The 27324-nt window shown below is 38.8% G+C and overlaps 1 protein-coding gene across 1 annotated transcript; it reads right to left on the bottom strand.

The window, feature by feature from the left end:
* Positions 1-27262, bottom strand: CEP152 (centrosomal protein 152). Its single transcript, XM_040601801.1, has 28 exons — positions 27172-27262; positions 25730-25852; positions 22955-23055; positions 22625-22691; positions 22057-22401; positions 21421-21589; positions 20535-20675; positions 19508-19647; positions 19015-19215; positions 17417-17564; positions 16619-16710; positions 15635-15798; positions 14847-15054; positions 13866-13979; positions 13597-13727; positions 13284-13412; positions 13004-13139; positions 12090-12269; positions 11309-11581; positions 10756-10887; positions 9838-10488; positions 8019-8193; positions 6385-6564; positions 2865-2946; positions 2641-2747; positions 1731-1887; positions 1364-1467; positions 1-1129 (listed from the first exon to the last, which is right to left on the bottom strand). The coding sequence occupies exons 2-28, from the start codon at positions 25814-25816 to the stop codon at positions 456-458; spliced, it is 5088 nt and encodes a 1695-aa protein (XP_040457735.1). The 5' UTR covers positions 25817-25852; positions 27172-27262; the 3' UTR covers positions 1-455.
* Between the last annotated feature and the right edge of the window lie 62 nt (positions 27263-27324).

The raw sequence follows: 27324 nt of genomic DNA, 5'->3' as shown, positions 1-27324 counted from the left end.
TTTCCCCAATTCTCGTGCTTTTATTTAAGTATCAAATTATCTTTTTTTCCTTCAAATGAAGAAGGAATGCTGGTATCGGTTCAAGTTAGAAAGTGGGTTATCAAAACCACTATCTTGCTGAAGAGGCTGGGGATCCCACACCATTTTTTTCCCAAGCATTTGTTGCAGCACCTTCCTACAATCTGGTGATACAGCGAGTTGCGTTACAGCAAAATTTGATTTGTTGGAGCTGAGGAACGAAGCATGCTCTGGGTTTCTTACCAGGTACCGCCTACCATAAACTTTAGTGCTGCTTTTTGTGCTGAGAATATTGCTCATTGCCATTAGAAACGTCTCTCCAAGAAGTAACAACATTTTCATCTGCAGGGGAAAAAGACCTGATGTGAGGAAACTCTAAACTCTTCACCGTATGCAGTCTGTGCTTGCACACCTATATCCTGAACAAAAAGCCAGTACTAGAGAGGCATATCACTGTGATCCAGATGCAGGCTTCCATTCACAGAACTCCATTCATTGCAGCTTCCTTCATCTCTTTCTGGAGTTTCTTGAAAACCAAATTCTTGAGTTCTTTTAGATTTAGTTTTCCATTTTCCACACGACCGGATACATTTATCCTCTTTCAAGACCGTTCTTTCATTCTTGCTCTTAAGCATATGATGAGCTGGCCCAGAGACAGTATGGCCATTTGTAAAGCTGGGTGCATGCGTATTTTCTAATGTCACTTGAAAAACAGATGGAGGAGCATTTTGGTGTACTATATTACTAGCAGCACACAAGAGTCCTTTGTCTGCATTTATGATGGGGCAATATTTTTCTCTTCTTCCATCTTCATCTGGATAAAACCTTGGCAGAGCATCTCTTGAAGCACCATCCAGATTTTTAGAATTATTCTCGTTCTGAATATTTGAAGTCATTGTTTCATGAAGCACATGTTGAGCTTCAGTCTGCATTGCATCAAACTGCTGTCTCAAGTCACGAGGTACAAGCTTCTGGATGACTTTGTCATTGCCTTTTTCGGTAGTGCTTTTGTCACATGATTTGTTTTCCATATGGTTTGACCTGGTCTGAAGCATGCGATCTCTTCTTGAGTACTGTGCTCCAGGTGGCAGATCAGAATTTAGTAGCAGAGCTAGGAAAGAAGGGAAGGAAATAGATTCATTTAAGAAAGTTAATGCTGGAAGAAAAACTACATTATCTTTTTTAAATAAAGAATTGTAAGCACTGTCAAAATAAGCAGCTTATATTTACATTTTCATTAGCAAGCTTATAAACAAACAGTACTTCACCATCCATCTGCATATTCATTACTACATGCATTAAACCAATACAATCAAGAAGAGAACGATTACCGAATCCAACATACCTGAGCGGGTAGACTTGCTCTGGGGAATGTGTCGAAGAGGTGTTTCCAGTCCTTTAGCCATTGTAGCAAGCTTACTGGCAGCATCCATTATTTTCTTTTCAGCTCTGCCAAGAATAGCAGAACATGAAAAAAAAAAAGTTTAAGTGTAACTCCTTTTCAGCTCTGCACTCTACTTCAAGGTAATGTTCGCGAGAGTCAAAGAATACTGAAAAGACAGTAGGCCAGACTGCTCGGCAGTGACCCCATGCCAATATGAGCAGACTGGCAAGACTTCAGGTCAGTTTGCTCTGAGGCGGACAAACACCAGACTAATGTCTACACACCTCTTTCAAAACCAACAGTAATTTCCAAACATACTTGAACTTACCCTTCATATTTCCCATTATCAGTAAGAAGTTGTTGAAGGCATGTTAAATAGTATTTGCGCATTTTCCGTGCAGTCTCTTGGCGTTCTTTTAAAACCTCCACTTTAATCATTTCAGCAGCTCGCTCCTTACTTTCATGGATATAACAAATCATATCACCTACAAAGACACTGCATTAGTACCAGTTTTTCCCCAGAGTGGGGGAAAAAGCCAATACCACAAACTGGATTGTCCAGCAGACCTGGAGGAAATAAGCAAGGGCCTGGATTTACCCGCCAGCATCCCACCCACATCCTTGTGCCAAGTGTTACCTACTGGATGAGTGCCACTGAAGATGACAACCCATCAACATGCAGCATCAGACAGGAATTCAGTTGTCCGATTCTGCATCTTAAGCAGTAATAGAAAACACTAGGCACAGAGACTTAGGAGGAATGTTGGCTGGTAAAATGTGGTTCTAGGAATTCTTCAATAGCACTGCAACAGGTGTTTGGGAATCTGCTGCACTCAGGTAAGATCTGGCACTACACTAAACCCTCTCCCCTCAGCCAGAGGGTGCTAATTAAGCCAGAAGGCAAGATACAGCACATGAGGAAACCAGATTCTCCCTCAGGTAGGTGGATTGTCTGCTGGAGAAACAAAATCAGTTCTCAAAATACACTTTACCACTTTAAAAGACATAATACAGTGTAACAAAGCAAGAAGCATACAACAAAGCTTCACGCATCACAATTAATCTTGTCTAAGATTATGGTGACAATTCCAGTTCTCACATTCAGTCTAGTAAGGAGAACAAATCTACCGCTTATGTAATTTTGCTGTCAGATCCCTGCGCAAGTTGGGTGAAGGAGGAGGAAGCAACAAAGGAAATTATTCTGCTCTCCTAAATTTTTAGCGGACTTCAGTACTTACACTTAATCTTGGTCACAGCTTTAATGTACTGAGCACGCATTTCTTCCAGCCCTTTCACAGAGTCAGAGGATGTACAAGGGTTTGAGATGCCTCCCTTTGACAGTGACCTGAAACGCATATAAGTCACGCTGCATAAGAAAAGCAATTTCTAGCTTAAAAAAAACAAAAAACAACAAAACCCACACACCAAAAAGGACCCAGCCTGATTAGCTTTTTTTAAATACCTTGGTGGTGTTTCCAGGGCTTTCAATTTAGTCTTCATCTCAGAGTTTTCTGCAATTAGAGCTTCTAGAACCTTCTCATTTTCTATAAAAAAAGTGATCATCATAATTCACTGCACTTCTCTGAAGTTCAATAAAAGTTATTACATAAGCTGCTGTCTCTAGTATAAGAGCTCAATGTCACAAAGCATCATCAGCAAATGGACAGCTGTTGTAGTAACAAGCACATCTAAATGAATCACAACACATTTCAATGAAGCCTGAATACAGAAATCATCTCATAGAGTAAATAAATAAGCTTAAAGCCTTCACACCCCATTACTCACACTATGCTGGAGGCAAAGCTTCAGAGATACCAGGCATAGATGTATAGAAAGGACAGGGAAAAATAGCAAGGGCTGTTTTGACATACATCAAGAAAGATTATTATTAGTTTGTGGGTTAAAATTGTATGTTCTTTGGGGTGGAGAGAAAAGAGATAAAACTTGGTGATCGTGGATTCAGTTTTGGTTGTTTTGGTTTTGTTTTTTTAATAACCAAAAACCAGTATTACAGAGAAGGGCTGGACTTCCATGCTGAACTCTGCTTGATGCTACTAAGAGGCATATAAATATTATGATGAGCCACTGCAGAGAATAAGAAGATAGTGGAGCTGAAAATGCCCAGAGCAAGCTGATACTGAAGACTGCTGACCATGGCATACAGGTAGTCTACCTGTGGGTCACCTCTTGAAAGTTAAAGAACCTTAAAACCCATTTATTAGCTATATAATCTAAGCAAATATTTTGAAAAGAGGTGCAGATATTTACTGTAACTTGAATTTATAAACTTAGATAGACCCATACAAATCAAGAGTTGATTACTAGCTTTCCTGTTTTAGGAAGAAAACCAACATGAATTGAACACCTATACTGAATGCTGGAAATATCTCCAATGCACGCAGCCACAGAAGTTCTCACATGAACCATGGCCTATGGAAAACAAAGACATGCTCTCCATTTTATGGTGACAGTCTTACTAAAGCCAAGTCTTCCTTCTGGAAGAATCAAGGCTTTCTGAGCAGACTATGAAGACCTGAGCAAGACACAGACAAGTTTGGTCTTCTTCCTTCTTTACAATGATGCACAGAAAAAGCAAGAAGCAAGCAGCCATCCTGGAACACAGAAAGAAACAATTCAAAGCCTTCAGAGATCCTCATTTGTGGTCCAAATCTCATTGAGCAGTTGAAAGCTGTATCCATGATGACCCTGGTGGCAGCAGTAGCCTCTGTCTTTGTTAACGGACCTCCTATTATCCTTCACTCTTTCCTCCAGTCCCCAAGGAAGTTTACACACTATGTAGTTGTTGACAAAAGAGCACAGAAACAGTATTACGCAAGTCTGTATGACTTACCCACCTGGCCTTACTCACAAATCTGCAAGCTGGCAAAAACCTTTCCCTTACAAAGGTACAACATTTTACTCCTCCTCATTGAGCACAAAATTTATTAAAGCAGGCAACAGAGACTTTTCATTTAAAAAAAAAAAAAAGAAAAGAAAAAGAAAAGGAAAAAACCCCACCCCACACAAGCCACAGCCTTTGGCAAGTAGTCACTTGGTACATCCTACTACCTCACGTTTGCTCTCTCCAAACTGGCCATTTGCCAAATCTGCTTACAGAGGCCACAGTGACCTTGCACTAAGACATGCTTAAACAATTTTGTACAGTTACCAACCCTTAGGATGCAGTTTGAGACCTCTCCTGAACTAGAACCTTCAGCAACTCCAATTCTTGCCATGCTCTAAGGAGACCCTAAAAAAAAAATGTCCTGAATACTATTGTGTACAGCTTCAACTGATTAAAACACTGCAGGGAGAAGGATCCTCTTATTCAATCGCCAACATGTTTTCCTTCAGAGAAAACATCACTCTCTTTGTTCTGCTCCTTAAGACAAAGACTGCTACTGACTTTAATACAGCTGAATAAGGGGATAGAGTTCCTCAGATACCAACTGAATAGGAACTGTGCTCCATATGTCACATTATGCCCAATTAGAAAAGAAATAAGTTCTTCAGCACAGGAATGAAGCAAAGTAGACATTCCCCCTACAAATCCTCTCAAAAATAAACCTAGACAAAAGGAATTCTTGCTGCTATCAGATACAGATGAATTAATATGACTTCCTCCAAGTGAAAAGCCTACATGCAAGGCTCATAGAGGAAGACACAACCGCAGGAGTAGTTACCAGTACAGCAAAGCTGTTTGATATGCCAAAGACTTTTCCTCCTCATTAACCCAGATTTCACTATGGCCAGAGACTTCTGCCAAGTTAAATAAAGCAACAAAGGATGGAATCTATTATTCTGAAAGGATGACAGATGTACATGGTGCAACAGCATCCAAAATAAATGCAGATAGCAATATCAAGTCACATAATATTGCAACTGACTAAACTGATGGTCAGGTCTCAGGGAGGTTTTACCACCAGGCAGTACCAGTCTGCCCACAGAAGGCAATATGGAAATTAAGAATGCCAAGAATGGGATGTTGGGCAGCAAAGAGAAGACAATCACAGCCAGCGGGGTGCGTATTAAACCAGACTACTGGATAACACCACTATTGAATCAGAAGCAGTCTCCTACAGCGGAGGAATCTCAAGCAAGTTATTTGCACCATCTTCTTCCATTAGATATAGCTTCAGAAAAGCCTTATTTCCATACTACAGGCAGAAGCCTTCCTTTCGGTGACTATTTCAAAAAACAGACTGGATATTTCATATCTATCATTGGTAGAGACAGTCATCACACACGAAAAAGATTTAAGAACTAGGGACCTTTTCTCTGTCATCTCTCCCATATTTCTCATTTCCAAGCGACACAAAGGAAAAAACATTTGATTTAGAAGGTGAAGGCTGAATAAAGCCTACTTAAAGCCTACTTTAATGTTTACCAAAAAAAAGAAAGAAAATAAACAGAACTACACCTTCAAGCTATTATTAACTGCAGGAAGGTACAAGAAAACAGTGGTGACTAGCTTATTACTAGTGGTACCAAGATGAGCCACGTAACACTAGGGGCCACTCTGCTCTTTATACTCCCGCTATGGCGGGCAATGAGTACGTGCATGGTAGCAGTACAGGCCCAAAGGAGACAGCTAAAGAACTCTCCAACTCATACATATATAAGTATACGTATGTGCACATGTGCGCATTATCTGTATAACTCTTATGAGCAACAGGATCCACACGTACACATAGTCAAAGAACATCTGCCACATGTTCAGATTTCCTCTATTCTTTTCCTGATACACACAGGATAGTACTAAAGTGATTAATTAATATTTCAAGCCAAGAGCTTGAGGGAGTTTCTTAGCGGTCGGATGGTGTCAGTTTGTGGTTAGTTGTTGTAGGGGGTTTGGTTTTTTAAGTATGCACACACACCCGTTACATTCACTAAGAACTAAATGATGCAACAGATTAAAGAGACTCACGCGGCCAGCAAGACAGAGCCATTCAAAGTTGGGTTTAGGTGACTAACAGTCCTACCTTGGATCTGCTCTGACTTCGCTTCGCGTTCCTTCACAGCAAGCTGAAGATGTTTCTGGGCTATCTTCAACTCTCTTTTCAAGTCCTGGCACACAGCCTCTCTTTTTTCAAGCTCCTGGCAGCAGTGTTCACAGCAAAAGTCTTCCCAAGACCCAAGGTTCCTTTTTGTACATTTCTGACCTGCAACAGTAATTGCTGAAAGTTATACATCAACTATGGAGGTAAAAACCCCAAAAGAATCAACCCAGCCTATTTCCAGCGCTCTACTTAATCTTCCTCTTACTGGGAAACACATAATGCATCAGTCTAATTCAAATAATCACAAGAGGCTGGAGCCCCATTATAGAAGGTGCAGCAGCATCTATCAAGTCATTGAGCCTTCACAGTCTCAATACACTCCCATCAGTGACAAGTTGAGTCTTCAGTCAGTGATATGGGACTTGGATGTTGAATTTTCCATTTTTAAGAAAAAAAACCAAACAAACCAAACAAAAATCAGTCAAGCATGGTCTTTTGGAGTCAGCTGAAGGCAACTCTCCCAGCTGGGAAGCCTCACATGTGGCTGAGTCCAGTTAAGAAATTCACAAAGACTGGGCTACTTCCAGGAAATCAATGGCTACTCTGTATAGCCAGGACAGGGAGCTCTAGAGACAGAAGCAGCGCTGCACTGCTCGTATTGTTTTGTGTTAATAGATGGTTTGTTATTTTGGCATTGAAGGAATTCAAGCCACACTATAGGCATAGAGCCAAAGACTCTCTTGGGTTTTCTTGCTTTATGTTGTTCAGTTGCATAAGAACACAAACTAAACAGAAAGCTCCAGAGAGATTTCTGTACCTCCCAGGAAGTTTTTCCCCAGCTACACTGTCTCCAGCTTTGCCATAGTACATATGACAGCTTTGGGAAGACCTACAAGGCCAAAGTACATACTGGGGGCTGGGAAGGAAGGAAGAAGAAAAAAAGAGAGAGGGAGAGAAACATCACGTGGGGATTTGCTTTTTCTCAACTACATTCTTGATCAAAAGAATCAGAAAAGATTGCCATGCCAGGTGAAGCATAATTCTTGACACACCAGTATCTTTTACACGAATACAGAATTGTTTGTCTTATCTAGTGTCAACAGCAAGTAGTATAATTCAATTTTCAAAGCTCTGATTTAGTATTACCCATTTACAACACATTGTTCAGACCACACTTTGCTCATCATGATCAACACTGGCTTGCTTATGAGCTGTTATACACCAAAGGTATTAGTGTTCGTGTCCACAACCCCCAAAAACTATCTGCTGCAAGTGTAAATACAACAGCTGTTTCTTTACTCCAGAAGAATGGCTTTAAAAAGCGGAAAGCTACTAGTATTTAGTAAAATGAAACCTCAACGTCTAGCATTAAATTAGTAAGCTGAAGATCAGTACCACATGTTGCAGTTTGTGACTTTGATATAGTACAAGTTTATGCAACATTAAAGAACCTTGCAGTCAGAACTGCATCTCCCTCTATCACCTGAATATTCACTCATTAACTAACTTTGCATTGGAGTCATCAGTAAGACTATTAATTGACTATTAAAGACTGCTACTAACAAGCTTAAATTTGATGATACATAATTTGCCAGTTTAAAAAGCAAACCTGATACCTTTGTCTGTTTCAGTTTCCTGCAAGGGTGGCTGTAGTCTTAGCTTCTTTTGTGCTTCTGCTTGGTGTCCAACATTGCACGCAGGAGGTCTTGCCATGTCCACGGGATCTCCTCCACCACGTTGCAGGCAAGAGCATGCTTCTTTATTTACATTACTCACTAGCTCTTCGTATTTCTGCAATTGAAAAAATACTTCCTAAAAACCAAACACCAAGCAAAAAACTTTTCCACCTTATCTTAAAGTAGGCAAGTAGTATGTTATGCATAAAACCAAGCAACCCTGGCCACAAAGTAGCTTTAGTAATTGTAATACAGGTGCTTTCACCCTGCAATAGAACTGTATATTGCAGCTCAAATCAGGAGGAAAATACATATTCTAACATACAGAAGTTTTATTTTGTATAATTCACTGCAACAGCAGTACGTGGCTATCTTGAGTTTCAGTTTGGAAATGTCAGTAGCCCTTAACACTGCAGAACTATACAGTGTCTTCAAATAGTTGAAGCTAACTTGTTTTTTTAAAAGGTATATCCAGCAGAAAAAAGGGCTGGACTCATCTAAAGTTTCTACACAAATATGGGTAGCAGAGCAACAGGAATGCCTTCTAGAAAAATGTAACTCCTTTGTTTATTATTATGGTAGCTTAAGAGATGACCTAACTAAGAAATTAAAGGCTTCACTAGATAAGGTGGTTCAAGTCAACCAGTATTTTGAAGTTCAATGGCATATTAAAAACAGTTTACCAACAGACATTCATATCTATTACAGAAGATGCATCAGGCATGGGAAAAACCTTCCGATTCTCTTTATCATTGTGAAAAATACTCATGACAAAAAAACTCCAAAGGACCACTTTCTGAACAGAAACATATTATCACTAAGAGACCAGGTAATTTTGTCATAAGAAGTCACTTTACACTTATTTCCCCCTGTCCTGCCTTTTCTTGAAAAAGGCGGCAGTTTCATTCTCTGTCCTACTCTTGGATAATTCCCCAGCTGCTAAACACTGGACAGCAATGACACTTCCAGCAGGATGCTCCCCATAACTAAAAACTACTACAAGCATAAGTGTTAGAGAGGAAAAAAAAAAAAAAAATCTGCCAGAACATCAGAAGCAGAAGCTTCTGGACAGACTTCTGCTTAGCCCCAAACTCCTCTAGAAGCAAATAGGATGTCTTTCCTCATTTGGGCAGGCACATTGAAAAGTATTTCCTAGAGCCACAATAAAGTTAAGCAATACTATTATTCCCAAGATAGATCAGTTTGTTAGTTATTCAATTCAGTTCTACTACAGATAATTTGCAAAAAGGATTTACTGTTTTCATCTTTACTTGTATCAGAAGTGGGGGGAAAAGTCACATGATCCATGATCACTATTCAATCACCATTACAAACTGCTAAATTTCTAGGAGAAAAAAAGAAAAAAAAAAAAGCAGCAGCTACGCAAAAAATATAAGCTTGACCTTCATGACAGAACCCACCTAAGAGGTTAGAAGGAACCTTCAACAGGATCCCAAGCTTAAGATGGTGGATTCACCTCCTTAATTTATGAATCTTGGCATTAAAGAATGATACTCCTAACCTGGCTTTCTCTTCTTCAAAGACTGAAGATATCAAAGCTACACCCTTTCCCTTTTCACTTGCTAACGCAAGATTTAGCCCTCTTACAGTTTCACAGGACTGTTGTTTCCGATGAACTCAAATTTTGGATTCTCCAATTCTCACAATTACGTGGATATTTTATATTGGGAGAAAACAGGTATGAGTGACTTCTCAGGTCCCTTTTCTGATTGGCAGTTATAATTTACAGAAGTATTACCTCTTTCCATTCTTGCTCTTTCTTTTCCAGAATTGTGTAAACTGTGGTCCTGTAGGCCTTTTGTAAGCAAGCCTTCAGTTTGTCTTTGCATTGACCATTTAATTGACTACAAGCATCAAAACACTTATCCTTCCAAGAATGCTTACTATGTGTGCACTTGACTAGTTCTTTGTGCATTTCACTTAACAAGCCCTTAAGCTCAACCAGAGTCTTCTCCTCAAACAAATTAATTTTGTCCTGCAGTCTCTTTGTTTCCTGAGCCTCCCATTCTCGCTGCTTTTGGTGTAGTAACGTCTTTATTTCTGCTTCTTTCTGAATGGAGAGCTCATTCTTCTGCTTTGCAAAATCCTCCTTTGCTGTTGCAAGTACCTCTTTAATTCTGTTTCTATGATCATTTAAGAATGATCGGTAGTCTCTCTCATTTTTCTCTTGTATCTGCAGGATTTCTTCTTGCTTTTCTTTGTTCCACTGAGCACGGGCTTTTGCTAGTTCTGCTTTGATAGCTGCAGGGATTTCTTCTTTCTTTAGCTCCAATTCCTTCCTGAGAGAAATTACTTTTTCTTCAAGTTCTTTAATTCTTGGTCCAGATTTCTCAGTGTTCTCATACTCTTTCTTCCATTTCTCTTCAGCAGCCGAGAGAACTAGGGCCAACTGGTGAATACATAATACAGTCATAAATATCTACATACATTTACATACACATAGTATAACCCTGAGTTATCATCAATCTATTGGCGATTATTTTCAAATTATTTAATAAAAACAATCCTATATAGACAAAAAAGATAGATCAGAACCAGAGTACACTAGAAATACATTTCCTTAATGATTCCCCACTGATGCCTACATTAATTCCTCAGTTGTATAGTTTGGAAGACTGAACTCTACCAATACACATATACAAGTATTTTTGGCTACCTGCTTTGCTGCAGTCTCTTTGTGTTCTTTTTCCCATTTTTCTTGTTCTACCTTTAGATGTACTTTGTACTCTTTGAGGTCTGTTAATTCTTGAAGCCACCTGGCATGAGCTTGGGTTAAAGCTGCATCTACCTATAAGAGGTTATAAAAACCAAACCTACTTCAGTCACCACCACCAAATACATTTTCACTATTTTCGTGTAGCAATGAAATAACATACTTCAGTTTGGATTGCCTATGTTTACAGAACTTAAACAAATCAGACCAGCAGCATCTGATGCATTTCTTCATGCAAAATGATATATTTTTCTTAACAAAATGGTATAAACTAAGTCAGCATTGCTCAACTCTGTTCAAAACTGGTCTGTGTGAAGAACAGCTATAAAAAACAAGCTACATACTACAGCTTCTTTAGTTTTATAATATAATTCTAATATAGCAAATTACTGAGTTTAAGAGAAAGCTAGTGGAAAAGAACTTTTTTTTTTTTTGGTGACTTAGTTGCATATGGCAGTTTCACAGGCTCCAGGCAGACAGAACAATTATTTGTTACCTGGCTGGCAAGATCTTTATGGTACTTATTTTCCAGTTCTATTTCAAATTCTTTTAAGGCCTTTCCAGAGACCGTATTTTCTTTCAGAGCCTTCTGGATCTGCAGCCTCTGATCTTCAACAATCCCTTCTAACTCTTTAGTTGAAACTTCGTCCACAACTGTTACTTGGTCAGTTTGGCTGCTGCAGTCATTACATTCAGCTACGGTCCTTCTTGTTTCTTCCAGCCTACTTTGCCATTCTCTTTCTATTTTTGCAAAGATTTGTTCTTTATTCTAAGGAAAAAAATATTTTTTAAGAAAGTCTCTCCAGTGTCCAAATAACTAGAATTTCACTGGTATTTGACAAAGCAAATCCAAACACCAATCATCTTCCCTGATAATGGAGAAGAGCAAAACCATGCTCAGAGAGGAGAGAGACTGGTAACTCATCACAGCTTTTGTCTATGGGGTAGGATACACAAAGGACTTCTATAAGATAACCAAACACAACATAAGGCATAACCACACACCCAGGGATGAGGGTGGAAAACTCCAGCATGCTACCAGCTGTGACACTCAGGATGTTCTGCATGTTACTTTACAAGGTCTAGGGGCCTTTCGTAAAAAATCTTAAGCATGTGTTGTAACACCTACTGACTTCTTCAGAGGCTCCTAAAATGACAGATCCTTAAAAGCCACTTCAAATGGTAGACTAACAGTGCATAAGTCTGTCTACGTACAAGTTCTTTCAGAAAATAAAAAATTTTAAAAAATTTGACTCCCCCTGGTCTAAGTTCCACACCTCTTTTTCTTCCTTCTCCCAGTGAACTTTGGCTAATGCAACTTCCTCTTCAACCTGCTGTTTTTTTTCTTCCAGCCACTGCCTCTTTGCTGCTATCATAGCGCTGCTGTGTTTCTCTTCAAGCTCAGTCCTCAGAAGGTTAAGAGCACCTTCTTTTTCTTCCAGCAGCTGTTTCTTGAGCTAGGGGTGAAAAATTAAAATTAAAATATTCTCCTAGGCAAAGCAAACTGCTCTGGTACAAAGTAATGAGAAAGCATGAGTGACAGGATTAACTCTCTAGAGCCTGTGCACTGATCTTCCTGATGACACCTGGACAAGAGATTCAGCTCTCAAAAGGAGGTGTTTTAAGGCATGATATCAGAGGTTACTATAGGCTGTTGCTCTAAAGTAAGTTTTTTTTTAAATCAGACATCTTTATTCCCACCATACTTTATGCTGCACCTCTTTACTGCACTTGCTCAGCAAGGTAGTTGACCTACTTTAGTCATTTCACACTGATATATTCAGAAAAATAAAGTTTTTAATCAATAAAGCAGTTTGAATTATTTATTACTTAAACCACCCACAGTATTTTCAGATCAGTTTTATATAGGGAGAAGAAAATTTGTATTGTCATCTAGTTTTTAGAAAACGTCTCATGAATGTAAAACCTCATGCTATTGACCGAGCAGTCCTCAAAAGTCAGATTTATGAAAGTTGGCTACATGAAAATGAATGACTACTGGACTTCTATAATATTTTAAACCCCAGGACACAATAGCAGGTTAATTTAACATAGGTGACATGTATAAACTTTCTGATATAGCTACACCTCTTCCAAGTATCTTAACAATTACAAAGTTAAATACACTTAAGGATATTACATTTTGAAAAAAGTCTGAAATGATATGTTTTATAGGTATTTCCACAAGTACCTTCTCTTCCTTTAACTGCTGCTCTTGCTCAAATTTCTGCCTTAAAGTAGCTTCCAAGGTGTCCTTCTCCCCACAGACTCCAATGTAACATTCTTTCACTGCAGTCATCTCTCTGTTCAGCTCCTCTATGTTAGCCCTTCACAGGACAGATTATTTATAATCAATTAGCCTTTACACTCTCAGGACAGCAAGTCTGTACTTGCTGAAGTGTAACTAGTACTGAAGGCCTTACAGGAAACGTGGAAGTTTCAGTAAAAGTGGAAAAAATGGCAAGTCTTACTTTAACTGTGAGATTGTCTCTTCGTAAGTTTGAATAAGTTGCTGTTTTTCTGCAGCACACCTCTTCACCAGGTCTTCCTCAAAATGAGCTTTTGTATCCTCGTGATGTTGCTGGTAAATTCTTTCACACCTAAAATTAAGAAAGGAAAAACAAACTACCTAGGTTTCCTCACACCCTTTTAAACAGAGTTCAACTTTTCCTTAAGAAACTGGCCTTCTAACGTTGACCTCCCCTTGTACCAGCTACCTCATATGATATTGTACATGCAGGCTAGAAGTCTGCAAACGGAACTAAACAGAGCTAACAGACATACCTGTCAATGGCTTCTTGTTTATCCTGATCAAAATCCTGAACCATCTTTCTCATCTGACAACACAGATCTTGATTTAAGCTTTTCAGTTTTTCCTCATTTTCCTTCAGTTCTTCAATAGCAGAAGTATGGTTCTGGACAAACAAGGGCCAAGTAATAGGTAGGTCAAAAAGAACCTTTTCTAATTGCAGGTTTTAGGACACAGGGGAGAGTAGTTGGGTTTTTTTTGGGTGGGGTTTTTTTTGTAGGAATAAGCAGCACCTCTGTCTCACCTCAACTTCTTGTAGCAAAGCTTCATTAGCCTTTCTGAGTCTCAGAACTTCTTCCTTAAGTTTATCAGAAACTGAAGGACTGGCCACTGAATTATCATTCCGATTTGTGACAGGCTGAAATTAAACAAAATTAAGACGATATCTCTTGATACATATGATTTAGAAGATGACGCTTAAAAAAGTTAAAGCTGTCAAATAAAAATTGTACTTAAACACAAAAAAAAAAACAGAGGATACCATAACAAAAAAAAACCAGAGGAAACCATTGCAGCACAAGATACAACAGTATGACTGCTACTCTAGATGAATACTTGAAATTCAAAGCATCATGAAGGTTTAAAGAAGCACGTGTTCAACGTCATGTCTGCAACTTAATGACGACTATCATCCAATAGAGAGCAGACTTCTCAAGCATATTATATTCCTAACCCACATCCAGGTCACAATGTATAGATTACAAAAGCAGATGTTACAAGTTTGATCAGTTTATAGAGGGATGGTAATAGTGGGGTGAAGAGAGATGTAATATCAAAGAGATTCCTTGTTGATCAAATTACATAGTGAAGGCACTCTGTTTAATGTTCCATTTGTATAACCTACCGATACTATTGGCTTTCTCAGAGAAATTACAAGGCCTTTTTGGCCAAAGAAAACCTACTTCCTCCAGAGAAATTCAGTTCTGAAAAAAGCAGTGGCCATTAAGTGCTATCAAGCAAGCCATCATACCAGGACTTGCCTGATAACACATATGGTGCCCATGTTCTGCTATTTCAGTTTGCTTCTTTTTTAGCAAAAATACAGAACAAGGCATCATCCAAATCACAATACTTTCCTTAAGATCAATGACAGATTTACTTAGTTGCTATGGACACTCAGCTATGAGTAAATTCTTTGGTCCATTTACATAATAAGTTTAATGTTCGTTTCATTCACTAAAATCCAGTGCATCTTCACTTTTAAAAGAAGTGTAAAGGAACAAACCTCTGACTCTTTTGATGCTTTTTCTGCCTTCAACAACTGCTTGTATTCCTCTAACGTCTTCTGGCAGTCTTTAAGATCATTCTGTAATTGAGTAACCTGGTTTCTCTTCATTTTATTACTGCTCAATAAGCGTTCCAGCTCAGCTTTTAATTCTACAATAATTTCATCTTTAGAGAGCTCTTTATCCATGTCTCTGTTCTGCATTGCACTATTAGGGAAGACAATCAGTTCAGTATTTAAAAGACGAAACACATTTATCTGAAAGGTAGCGACAGCAAAGAGAAGAGCAACTAATGCTACCACAAATAGGATAACAGTAAAAAGAACGAGATAACATGAATACAAAAGCCATGTGTTATTTCACAAAGTAGCAATTAACATACAGAAAACTTGTTCAATTAGCTGTTTTCCCAAAGGATTCATTCTCACATGATACGAGATATTTTGGGACAACTCAATTGGCTGGGTTTTTTTAAAAGACAGCTTTAGTATTAAGTAACTATGTGGAATCCTTGAGCAAAAAGGTATCCATGCATATAATCCATACAATTCAAGGAAAAGCAACGTAGTCACTATAAAAATCTGAAGATTTATTAAGCAGCAATTAGCATCCAATTTATTACATTAGTTGTTTCCTGTTTCCCAGATTACCAGGAATACAAGCAGTATTTCACGTATCTACCAAAAAAACTATATGCTGATCCAGTAAGGCCATCTTTTTACGTATCACTTGTATAATTTCTTGAGAATTTTAGATTTTTTTTATTTCAACAAGGATCACTCAATACCTGCAGAACCTTGGTTTCTTCCCAGTGATTTTTTTAATTCCCAAATCTACATAGGAATCACCCAGATTCGTACGCAGCTCTCCACCTGAATCATTCAAAAATACTCCAAGCTTGGCAGCAGACTCATACAAAGCTATTTCTTCCTTCAGTTCCATTAATTCTTCCTTAAAGGAAGAGAAAGAAAAAAAAAATTACACTAAGCAGAGAAACTCCGAGCAAACACATCAGGTCCATGATGACTCTTCCAAAGATGACAAATACATGGAGATATTCTCTCTAAATATAGTTGTATTTAGCTGTATTTACTTGAATCATCTAGTATTAGTTTTATTTCTTTACACTATCATTTTTGATACCTCTAGCAAAACATATGTTAAAACTACAATTTAGGGAATATTTTCTGTTGTTCAGTATATTCTATTGTTCATCTATGTACTATTCTTTCTTTTGCTCTTACTTCTTTTCTGCTGCCCTTGTACAGTAAAGTGGATGACAACAAAAAAGTACGTAGCTAGAAAAAATACATATTGCTTTAGTACTTATTAGCATTCGTAATTTCCAAGATGATAGATTTAAGTCAAATACATGAACTGAATTGGAAACAGACTTCCAATCATATTTTACAGAGGACTCGCTAGCATTTCCTTTTGCTGGCAAAAGATAATTTTCAGAATATAGTATCCCCAACTATCCCTATAGTCTAATTAAGTTACAAGATTCCCAGCACATAGAATTTACATTCTTTTTTTTCCATAAGCAGGTTAGATAGATGGATGATAGCAGATTTGTGCCAATACATATGCTCTACTGTGTTTTAATGGAGGGAGAAAAACCAACCACAAAACAACATGCAATACTGGGAGATATAGTAGTGAAAGGAGATATTTCCCCAAGTATAAGGAGTTTCAGCTACCAGCCCCTTAACTATAATGCCTGCCCTCCTAAAAATCAAAACAGTAAAGTATTTAATAAAATTAAATTAACCTGCAAAGCCTTGTTCAGGTTATTGCTCATCAGGTGTGCAGACTGAGCTTGTTGCAATTGAAACCGTAACTGATTTGTCTCCTGCATCGAGCCTATTGAAGGAAAGTAAAAGGAGACAAAGAAGTAGTCATAAATACACAAGAAAGACTAACAAAAAAATCTGGGAAAACTTCACTTACAAGTAGCGATGTCGATTCTGGTACTAGGCATTACTCTATCTCTACTTCCTTGAGCTCACTAGTAACTACTACATACATCATTATTAAAACACTTCAATGTGTGAAGGTAGGCAGAAGTCAAATACACAAAGAGCAGAATATTTTACATGCTATTCCTACAAGTTTCTAAGAATCAGCTTCCAGCCACAAAACTAGTTCTTTTCCTGTTGAGATTTGATATTGAAATGGCAAGTCAAATGCTTAACACAAAAATAAGCAGCTTGCTTACAAAGGCTGTTATTTAGTCCAAAACTAAGTTTACACATACGCAGCACAAAATGTGTATAAAAATAGTGGAATAGTTTAATCACTATTGCTTGGAGTTTTGGTTTGTGGGTTTTTATATTTTTGGGGACAGGGCAGGGGAAGAAGATACTTTTAATTTTTATTGGTTTTTTTTACACTTCAGTCTAGAATTAACTAAACTTTAAGTCCAACTAATGTACTGCTTAGGAAATGGCCTAGTACATATAGCCTGATGTTGATTCCATTTCAACAAGAACATAGATGTGCAATTTCATGCTTCAAAAAACTGGAGCTGTTAGTGCAAGGAAAGATAAGGTATGAGCAAAAGGCTGACCTGTTTGCAGTAAATTTGCACATTGCTTTTGGCTTTCTTCTAGGCTTCTTGTCAGTCGATTTATTATTTCCGTTTTCTCACATTTGGTTTCTTCCAGCATTTTTTCAAGTTGCTTAACATGCTCTCCTAGATTTTTGCAAAGCTCTGTCTAGGAAGAGAGATTATTTTTACTCAAGTTACAAAACATCTAGCCATCTAGTACAATTTCAGATATAGAAAAAGTCAATACATACAAGACACAGGAGCAAAAGAATCAATCTGATACCTAAAGGGATAGAGGCTGGCTAAATCAATCACAGATCAAATGTGATCTCTTACAACACCAAAGTTAAGTTTTCACTAGGAGACAGTAAGTATATTCATATATAAACATATGGATGTGAACTGTTTTGTATTTCCTAGAACAGTTAGTTTTCAGCATACCAGATTATTCCATCATTAATCACATACAGTTAGTTTACCACAGAAAAATCAAGCCTTCATGTAAATTAAGTCTGAGCTTAACTCAATTTAGTTTATTTTAACTGAGCTTAAGCCAAGCTAGCAAGTTCCAATGCTCTGTAGAAGAACCATAGTTTTTCCATGTGATACACAAAGTAGACCTTCATATGGCATTACTTACAGTTAACCTACACAGACCCGGGAGGCACACTACCCAGTCTTCATGCCTTTTGACTTTTCTATTTTCTCTCCAAAACAGGAGACCTCTCTCTAAATACCCCAAACATACCACCATAAAAAAAACCTTCTTTTGTAGTAGAGACAAAGCTGTATAAACTTTGCTGTGGTACTAATAGAAATCTAGCAGTGCATCCTTGTTTACAAGCAAAGGCTAGTTACCTTTCCAAACATACTACTCATTTATTTTTACAAATATCTATGTTGAAACAAGAATTACAGAAATTAATTACAAGAGTTAAAAGAAATTTAATTCTATTTCCTTTATGTGAAATAAGAGAACAGTAAGTTAAGGCCTGCCTTGACTACATTGCTTTAGTATCTCTAATAGCGTAATGGATTTTTATGGCAAGTCAAGTAGAATAATTTTAATAAGCTCTATAACCATGTGACACAATACATATCAAACTCGATCTTAAAGCCAGTCTTTTCCTCCTTCGCCTTTTAAATCTATACTTCTAAAATAAAGGGACTGTTCAGTGATTAGTTGTCCTTGATCATTTTGAGACTAAAGCTTGGCAATAGACTGTTTTTATTAAACAGTTTTTCTTGCAGCAAAAATATCACAATATTTCTTATTTTGTTCTTTTCTTCCCCAAATGTATTTGCTGATACTCTGAAAGAGTGACTGTGCACAGAACAAAAGCTCAGGAGAGAAACCAAGAGAATGCATTCTTGCCTCCTCTACATTTGCTATGCACAAACTCACAATCTGAGCTCACAACTGCCTGGAGATGTTTATAAAAACATACCACATAGGCTTCATAATATTGAGACTTACACAGAATTTCCTTTCCATTTGCTTAGCAGCTTCCAGAAGGAGTTATTAGAATTATAGGTCAAGAAGTGCAGTTTAGGAAACATGGGGAGCTCTACAGCCTCTCCAGTATGGTACTCAGCATCCTAAAATAATTTCTCACCTGCTCTCGGAGCGCAGATCTTGTAGTATCAAGTTTCTGCTCTAATGATAATACTTGCTTTTCATACTTCTGCTTGAGTGCTGAAATAATGGCCTCATGTTGCTCTCTGGCTCTCTGAAGGGCATCTGATCGCTGAAGTTCTAACAGCTGCTTCTGCATGCTTTCCATGGCTACCTCTGCCACTTTGGATTGCTTCAGTATCTGTAGGAACAATATTAGGGTAGTTCCCAGTTACATATATTTCACTTTTGCTCCATATTCCATACGTCAGTTCAGGGTTTTGGTGCAAGAGTTGCTAAAAGTCCTCAGATAATATCTGGATTTTAATACAAACTATTTTCCACCAGTGCATCCTATTCAATCGTCATATATTCAGCTTCTGCAATGATCATGAACAGTGTTTTAAGCGACCAGCACTTATGTTCAATGCAAGTGCACCACAAACGTAACTATAGAGATCTTCCATAATAAACAGTAAAAATATTTATAGTACCTGCTCCTCATTGGTAGTAAGAGTCTGAATTTGAGTTTCAAGGGCTTTTATTTGACCTTCAAGATGCACTTCCCGTTCCTTTCCATTCTGATAGAGTTTTTGAGACTCACGAAGACTAACAGCCAAACCATCCTTTTCATCTTAAGAGAGACACAATGTGTAAGAAACATGGCCCAGTCACACAACAACCACAGAACATAACTGTTCAGTATCCCCTACTCTACAGAACCATTCACTATGAGCCCTCTTTCCCATACTGTGGGCAGAAGATGGAACAAAAACATTCAGTCAGTCTCCATCCAGTAACCAGTTTCTCCCTCTGGTAGCTGGAAGCACTCTGATACATTGCACCTTCAGAACCCTAGTAGAAACAAGCCTCATTTTGTCAGCACTAGGAACTGGCATCATCCCTTATACCATTTAAAGGGAGAAACAAAATAATTCCCCTGGAGGAACAGCAAAATGTTTGGCAGCTGGTTTTCCATCTCCTTCGCTCCTTCTACCTTCTAAAAATTATATTCTTAAGTCTCAAAACTCATGACTTTTTTTTGTCTGTTCCTAGAAGAAAATGGAGACCAAGACAACCTCCAGTCTCCGTGACAGCTTTGACCATTTCAGAAGAGCTTCCCTCTACATACAGTCCAGGAAACAGCTTGTTAAACCCAACAGCACCAAAAAAAAGGGTTTTTTCCATAAACATACACTTCTGCTATTGGAGTTTGTCTGTTTTGAGCTTTTGACTTTTGTACTTCTAGCACACTACTTTGGCAACTTCTCTACATTTTTAATGCCTGAAACACAGGGACTCTGGAATACAACAGTGGTCTTGAGAATGCAGTAAAAGTTAAGACAGGCCCAACGCACAGAATTTTCTTTAGAACAATGTTGGCGGGAGACAGTTAGGTCCACATAATCCCAAATCAAGTTTATTAATATTAACAATAGCTGCAGAGACACTACCTAAATAAAGTTTTGGAACAAGAAAGTTGCTAAATATGAATAAAAGAATTAGTACAAAACATTTTACCTTTGATCATTGAAAGCTGATGATTCAAATACCTAATCTGCTGTGCACTCTTTTCTAGCTTTTCATTAAGTTCTTCCAGTTGTCTTTCTCTTGCTTTATTCAGAACTTGAAGTTGAAGAATCTGTATATTTTCTGGAGAATCTGTCAAATTTCAAGTAGCATACAGAATACAGACAAGTCAGCATGTAAGCTAACCAAGGAAGTCATTGTCATAAGTAATTCCTGTCCCAAGATACTTCTGTATGAATGTACAGTGTGATACACTGTATTAATACAGTGCCAAATTTGCTGCTGGTTCACAAAATTGCATCATTCTTGAATCCATCTCTGACTCCCATCACCTGAGCTGCTCAGGCAACAATGGCTGAAGAACTGCAGGAATTACTGATGTGATTCACACCTAACATCAAGCCAGATAAAGGTTAACATGCTATGAATTCACACAGTCTTGTGGCAACTATAAATTTTCAAAATTTCTAACAAGCAAAGTAGTTCTGTCATTTGAAGGGTACCAGAAAAGCCCAATGTGGCAGCAAGCAAAGTTATGTTTCACCAGGTATAGCAAGTCATTATTTTCCATTATAAAGCAAGACAAAGTGCCAGTAAGACTTGAGATCAAGCCACAAAATAGCCTGGAACTCAAATACCCTTGATCAAAATGAGCTGATTTCTAGATAAAGGCAGGGAAAAAACCCCACAACAACCCACAAAATTGGACTATTCTAATGTAAGCTTAAAAAAATTAAAAGATCATGTACATTAATGTACTTTTACTAAACATCTACTAAAATCAACAGGTTTTCTGTTATTTCCAGTGGACTTTTCACACAATTCTGTTATTTCCAGTGGACTTTTAATGTTTAAAGTCTAAACAGCAAACACCTACTTCCATCGTTGCCCAAGAATTCACGTTGCAAATCTTCAAACACTTCATTTCTTCTGGTTCCTTCTTGGAGTACTGGAATGTTTTGATGAATGCCATTTTGGTATGGTTTATAAGTCACTTTGTAAGATTCTGGCGATTGGCCACTGACAACGTCAGATGCAACAAACTGCTGTTGTGACAATATATACATAACAGGAAATAAATTAAACTTACAACTGTAGTCTTGCTCAGTGAAGATATTTCTCATTTTACAGGCTGACATTAAGAGCTCTAGTAGCTATTCATTTTCAGGCTCCAATCCAGCACACCATTTAAGTGTGATAAAAATTTTCATGAAATATTCCACTTTAGGAGAGCACTGAAGCGTCAGCTCCAATAGACTAAGCACACACTTCAGTAAATCACATTCTTTCTACTTTATGGAATTCTACCTAGCCAACAAGAGGGAAAAGAAAATAATTATAACACGCGCATATGAAAATCCAATTATTTAACGCTCCATTGTCTTAGACAATAGAAGCCTCCCATTATTGTTTAAACTGATAATAAGAGAGAAAGCATTACAAAACATTACTACGAGTAGACCTGTGAGAAATTTCCAAAAGAGACAGAAAAATACATTAGCTTCTGAAATACCTTAAGATGTTCCTTTGGAGCATCTGAAAAGTTTATTCTTTTACTTTGCTGATTGTTAAATTCTGGTTTATGGTCATTTGTATAAGGCCTGAAGTTTTCAGGAAGATGATACACATTGTTCTGTTGGTAGCAACTTGGAGCATTAAAGTCACCTCTACCAAGATACACATCATCAGGATCCTCTTGCCCATTCTGGTCAGAGTAATCTTCCTTAGCATCATATAAATGTTCCTTCTCTTCATCGTTACATAGGCCATTCCATTTCTTTCCATGTTTTTCAACATGATTGTTTTGCTGATCACACAAGAATTGTTCAGGGAACAGATTTTGTCCTTGCTCATAATCCTATGCACAGATAAGACACTTAGAATTGCTCTCAAAACTCAGATTCCCTCCCCACCTCCCTTTTTCTGGGGTTACCAGCCCTCAAGTCAGAAATACTTCCAAGTGAATAGCAAAACATGTCACCTACATGTAAATTATTTCTCCAATGAATTTGAATAATATTTAACATGTTGTTATGAACAAGCAATTCCTACTAATTACATCACTGCTCATACAAGCTTACATTTTGAGGATCACTTATCAATGGATGATCGTTCCACCTTCCATCATGCTTCCCAGACTCATGTGATCTACAGAAAGACAAGCAGCTTAACCATGTACTTATAACTTCAGGAAAACAATAAAAACAAAGCAAACCACCTCTTTGTTAATTTAAGTGGCATCTAGTCTGTTTCTCATGGAACACAAACCATACTGCCAAAACTGCATTACAGCTCCCCTTTTACTTGGATTGCAAGTAAATTTACTTGGACTACAACTCATCAGCTGAGATTTTGATTTATTCTCAAAAGCACAACATAAGTAATAAAAAAGATGGTGCAAAATGCCTTACTGCTGCTCCGTTTCATGAATGCTACAGTCCGAATAGCTGGAGAGCTGGTCTCCACTGTCCTCCAGCATATCATGGGGAAGGTCTGTCAATAGCTGTTGCAACTAAAGCAGAACAAAAAACATTTGTTATATGCTTTTCAAAAGAACGCACACAAGTTCAATCCCAACAGAGAGAGCTAGGCAAAGTAAGACACTTGCCCAAAATTCTGGTTTTATTCTCTAAGGAAGGACAACACTGGAATTCACTGAGACTTGTGCCACAGAATGCTTAATAGACTAGAGTACCAGCCAAATGATTTTTCTGGCAAACTTGTTAAGAAAAGAGAGCTGCACCAAGAAAGAGGCAAGAGAAGTGTCACCAGATAGATAAGTCCCAGGCAAGACTACTTTTGAAGAATGAACCGCAAATGAATCATGCCAAGGTTTCTCCTCCCTAAATTCCAGGCAAGAGACATCGAAAACATGCTCTTGCTAAGGAGTCCAAATTCAAATCCGGGTAAGAACTTGCCAGTCAGTGTTACCAGATGCAAGAAGCCATCATTGCAATGATTAGTGGTCTGCTCATGTGTTCAGATGAAGTCACCAAGCAAATGGACATGAACAGCAGAAAATACCACCAATTCTAACCCAGAAAACAGAAAGTTGTGCCACTGAAAAAAAGCCACAGCCCAAACCCACCTGAACTTCCTTGCTCTACAGATTCTTATATAGAATATACCTCTTCCAGTTTTCAAACAGGCTTTGATATGAGGTCACATATTGGGTTTATTGTAGATCTGAGCTATGCACTTTCTTTTTCTTATTAGGTGACTTGAGAACTACACAATATATTCAGTTACTACATGCAGCTTCTGAACTCTAACCCTGGTTTTCTCTAAACTCTCAAAGCATGTATTAATAAGAGCAGAAACATTAGCTGCCCATACTGAATGCCTTACTAGCTTTTCATTTTTTATTTGGGTTTTTTTAAAAAACACGCACTGCCCCACCCCAAACAAACAAAAACTATCACTTACAAAAAGTTTATCTTATTAAAGATATCACATTCTCTCAGATGGATTTTAGATGCTCTCTAAGGCCAAAAGATAGGTGAGAAGTTAAGGACAACTTTTCTAAGTGTCTGTAAGACAACAGAGAACTAAAAGTTTGTTCCCAGAAATTCACTAGTGGCATGAAAAAGGTTTTCCTATCATCAGAGCATACTTTAGATTTATTGTATCTCAGCTCCAGGAAGCAGGAAAGGCAGCATCATTCACTGAAGATCTTTCCTTTGCCCTACTTGCAACCAAGGACATACTCAAGCACCATGGGTTTTGCTGGTCTTGCACTGCTTTGGAAATTAGATCAAGAGAAAGCAGCACATACACAGTTCACAAAACATCATCATAAGAGTTCATACTGAAACAAGCTCAGCCTACCAGGTTAGCTAGCACAGAACTCCAGATATGGGTAAGAATTGCCCATTAAGTTAGTGTCAAAGTCTTCTCCTACCATGTAGATCTCTCCAATTTTCAAGAAAAAAAACCCCACCCAATTTGCTGTAGCAGAAAACTTGAACAAAGAAAGTCTTGGATTACAACTTGATCAGGAAACACAGCACAGCCTGTGTTTTAGCCTCCTTTTAGCAGGCTAAAAGTCACATCCCACTGATACATCTACACATACAGTTTTTTGAATCCCACCTTGCCCCAGAACATACATGATCTACAAGGATTACCAAGAACTTACTCCAAAGAGGCTGCTTTGTTTGTTCCCACTGCCTCTTGTCCTGTCAACTGGGCACCACCAAAAAATCCCCTGGCTCCATTCTCCTTACATCCTCCCTTCAGGTGTTTATACACACCGATGACATTCTCCCTGCACCTTTCCTCCACGCTAAACAGTCCCAGCTCTCCCAGCCTCTCCTTATAGAAAGGATGTTCTCCTCAACACTGAATTTACAATCCTATTTATGCACTCTCTCGCTCACCCACTGTAATAACCCTACAATGATTTCACTACTTGTTCTCCTGCACTAGCACAAGATTCTCTGTCTGAGTAGAAAGGTTTGGAACAGACACATTCCCTACAGCATTTGAAGTAGTATACTTCCAAGATGTACAGCTATCATTCTACAACACATTTTTGCAAACATTAATCTCTACGTTACCTACACTCTAGACAGTAATCCCTGAAGTATGTATTGGGGACCTTATTTGGCTTCAACATAACTTACCACCCTATAAGAAACCATTATGCTTATTCATGTTAAACATACATTTTGCCAATTCTCCTTATTAAACAAAAAGAACAGAAACACTCAAAATATTTCAACTTCAAAGAAATCCCAAAACATTTAAATATATTTTTTCTAGAGATTAAAGTATGCAATTTATAATCAGATTTTTAAAAGTAATTTCCCATTTTTTTCTAGGCTAACCAAATTTTCAAGTGAAAGAGCTGTTGCTTTCGAAGTATTTGTAGTAAGTGAAAAAGTTGTCAAGAAATAAAAAAAATGTAGGTGACACCAGCCTTCTGCATTTGATCTATTGCACAGGCAAGGACTACCAGTCATCCAGCCACTACAAATGACATTGCAAGGCTCTTAAAATGCAGCATCTCATTATGTCTTCACTTTTTACACCACTCTTGCAAAGCACAGTCTGCATTCTGTTTTGCTCTTAACAAAAACAGCATAAAACTTTTTGATTTTTTAAAAAGACACTAAAATGAGAGAAAATGTAAAGAAGATAGATACACAAGTCTTCAGATTAAATAATTTATTTATTTATTTCACCTCTTGTTCTCTTGCATAATCCTCTTGGTCATAGTCTTCATCATCATGTTGTGTTTGTAGAGCTCCACTATCAAAGTCAAGGGACATTGTTTGCTAATAATATTTTTGAGTATCCAGCAAAACCTACTGCAAGACAGGAAAATATCACATGAGTAAAAGTTGGGGGGTACCAAAAAGTACCACACTCATTTCCTGAATTAAGTAGCCAAACACACACAGAAGTTGCTTGATTTTTTTGAAAGAAACATTACACATTACCTGTATCATTCACTTGAGCTTTTTGTTTTGCAGTACATCCAATGCTACACACTTCTAAGGTTACAGCATTTAAAACTGACTATTTGGCCTTTTCATATGCTGACGTTATTAAATTATTGAAGATCACTCCCAACCAGACATTATTTTATACAGTGTCAGAACTTGAAGGTTATACATATGCTGTAATACATGTTGATAGTTCTGTCCACGTTTACATCTCAATTTATTTAATCTATATTCAACTGTTACAAAGTGTACCTACATTTTGTACTAAATATTGAAAGTACGCCGCTGCTTGTGCATTTGGATAATACCTCTGATAGGAAAAACAGGAAAAGTATCATGGAAATATGAAAAGTATTGTGTCAGTTCCAGATTTAACTGCTTAACGAGGAGACTTAGACTCCCAAGGCCTTGTCTGCAATGAGTTTGCAGTAAGCCACAGTGTGCAAGTGCTAGCCCACACTTGGTTGCAAGATAAGTTAATCCCCAATGAAGATATGCTCCTGACAGGCAGTTACAAAACAGAAATGATTGATGAAGATTTTACAGAATGGCACATTCTTTGGGCATACAGGTGTCACACATGCTGGAGCCTTCGCTCAGTACGAAGCTTTACAACGGCATTATCCTCAAGTTAGAGGACATAACGTGTCACTTCATTACGTTTAAAGGACCTGGTTGCCCACAGATGCTCCAGGAAACGCTCTAACCCAGTCAGCAGGAGCCCCAGCCGCGCCAGTGCCTGGCTCTCCGTGCGCGGCCCCAAACACCAGCTCCCACAGCGCGACCGCCCGCCACCGCCGAGGCGGCTCGGCCATCTTCCCCCCAGCCCCGCGCCAGCCGCAGGCGACCACCCACCCCCCGACAGCACCCTCCCCGCTCCCCTTAAAGCCCTTCCCAGCCCCCGGAGCTGAGGCATCCGGGCGACGGGACAGAGCCCCATTCCGCCGCCTCACGGCCCGTACGAGCGGCGGACAGTCACGACGGGCCGCGTCTGTACACAGGCCCCGCCAGCTCAGGCCCTCACGGCGGTGGCGCGGCGCCGGCAGGGCCGGCGACTGCCGCTAGGCACGGCGCGGGCGCGGAAGCACCTCCCGCTGGAGCCTCCTGAGCCGGCTTCGCCCCAGCCTCCGCGGGGCAGGAGGAGGAGGCAGAGCACGCTCCCGAACACCAAAACTCACCTGAGCCGCCGCGGCTGCCCGCCTGCCCCGGGCACAACAAAGGCCCACCCGCCGTTCTTCCGCATGACAACCGAACCCAGCGCCCGCCGCTCTGACTGACAGCCGCGGGCGCCAATCCGCGGGCGCCAATCGGCAGGCGCAGCAGCAGCGCCG

Source organism: Falco naumanni, chromosome 7 (genome assembly GCF_017639655.2).
Source record: "Falco naumanni isolate bFalNau1 chromosome 7, bFalNau1.pat, whole genome shotgun sequence".
Taxonomy (NCBI): domain Eukaryota; kingdom Metazoa; phylum Chordata; class Aves; order Falconiformes; family Falconidae; genus Falco; species Falco naumanni.
This window is presented reverse-complemented; position numbering and strand designations above follow the sequence as displayed.

What these genes read in the sequence shown, in the direction of transcription:
- CEP152 (XM_040601801.1), bottom strand. Translation starts at nt 25,816, where the DNA reads ATGTCCCTTGACTTTGATAGTGGAGCTCTACAAACACAACATGATGAT. An exon ending in GAGACAATCTCACAGTTAAA is followed by an intron (nt 13,140 to 13,283) that starts GTAAGACTTGCC and finishes TGTCCTGTGAAG; the next exon opens with GGCTAACATAGAGGAGCTGA. An exon ending in AGCAGTTAAAGGAAGAGAAG is followed by an intron (nt 12,270 to 13,003) that starts GTACTTGTGGAA and finishes TTTCACCCCTAG; the next exon opens with CTCAAGAAACAGCTGCTGGA.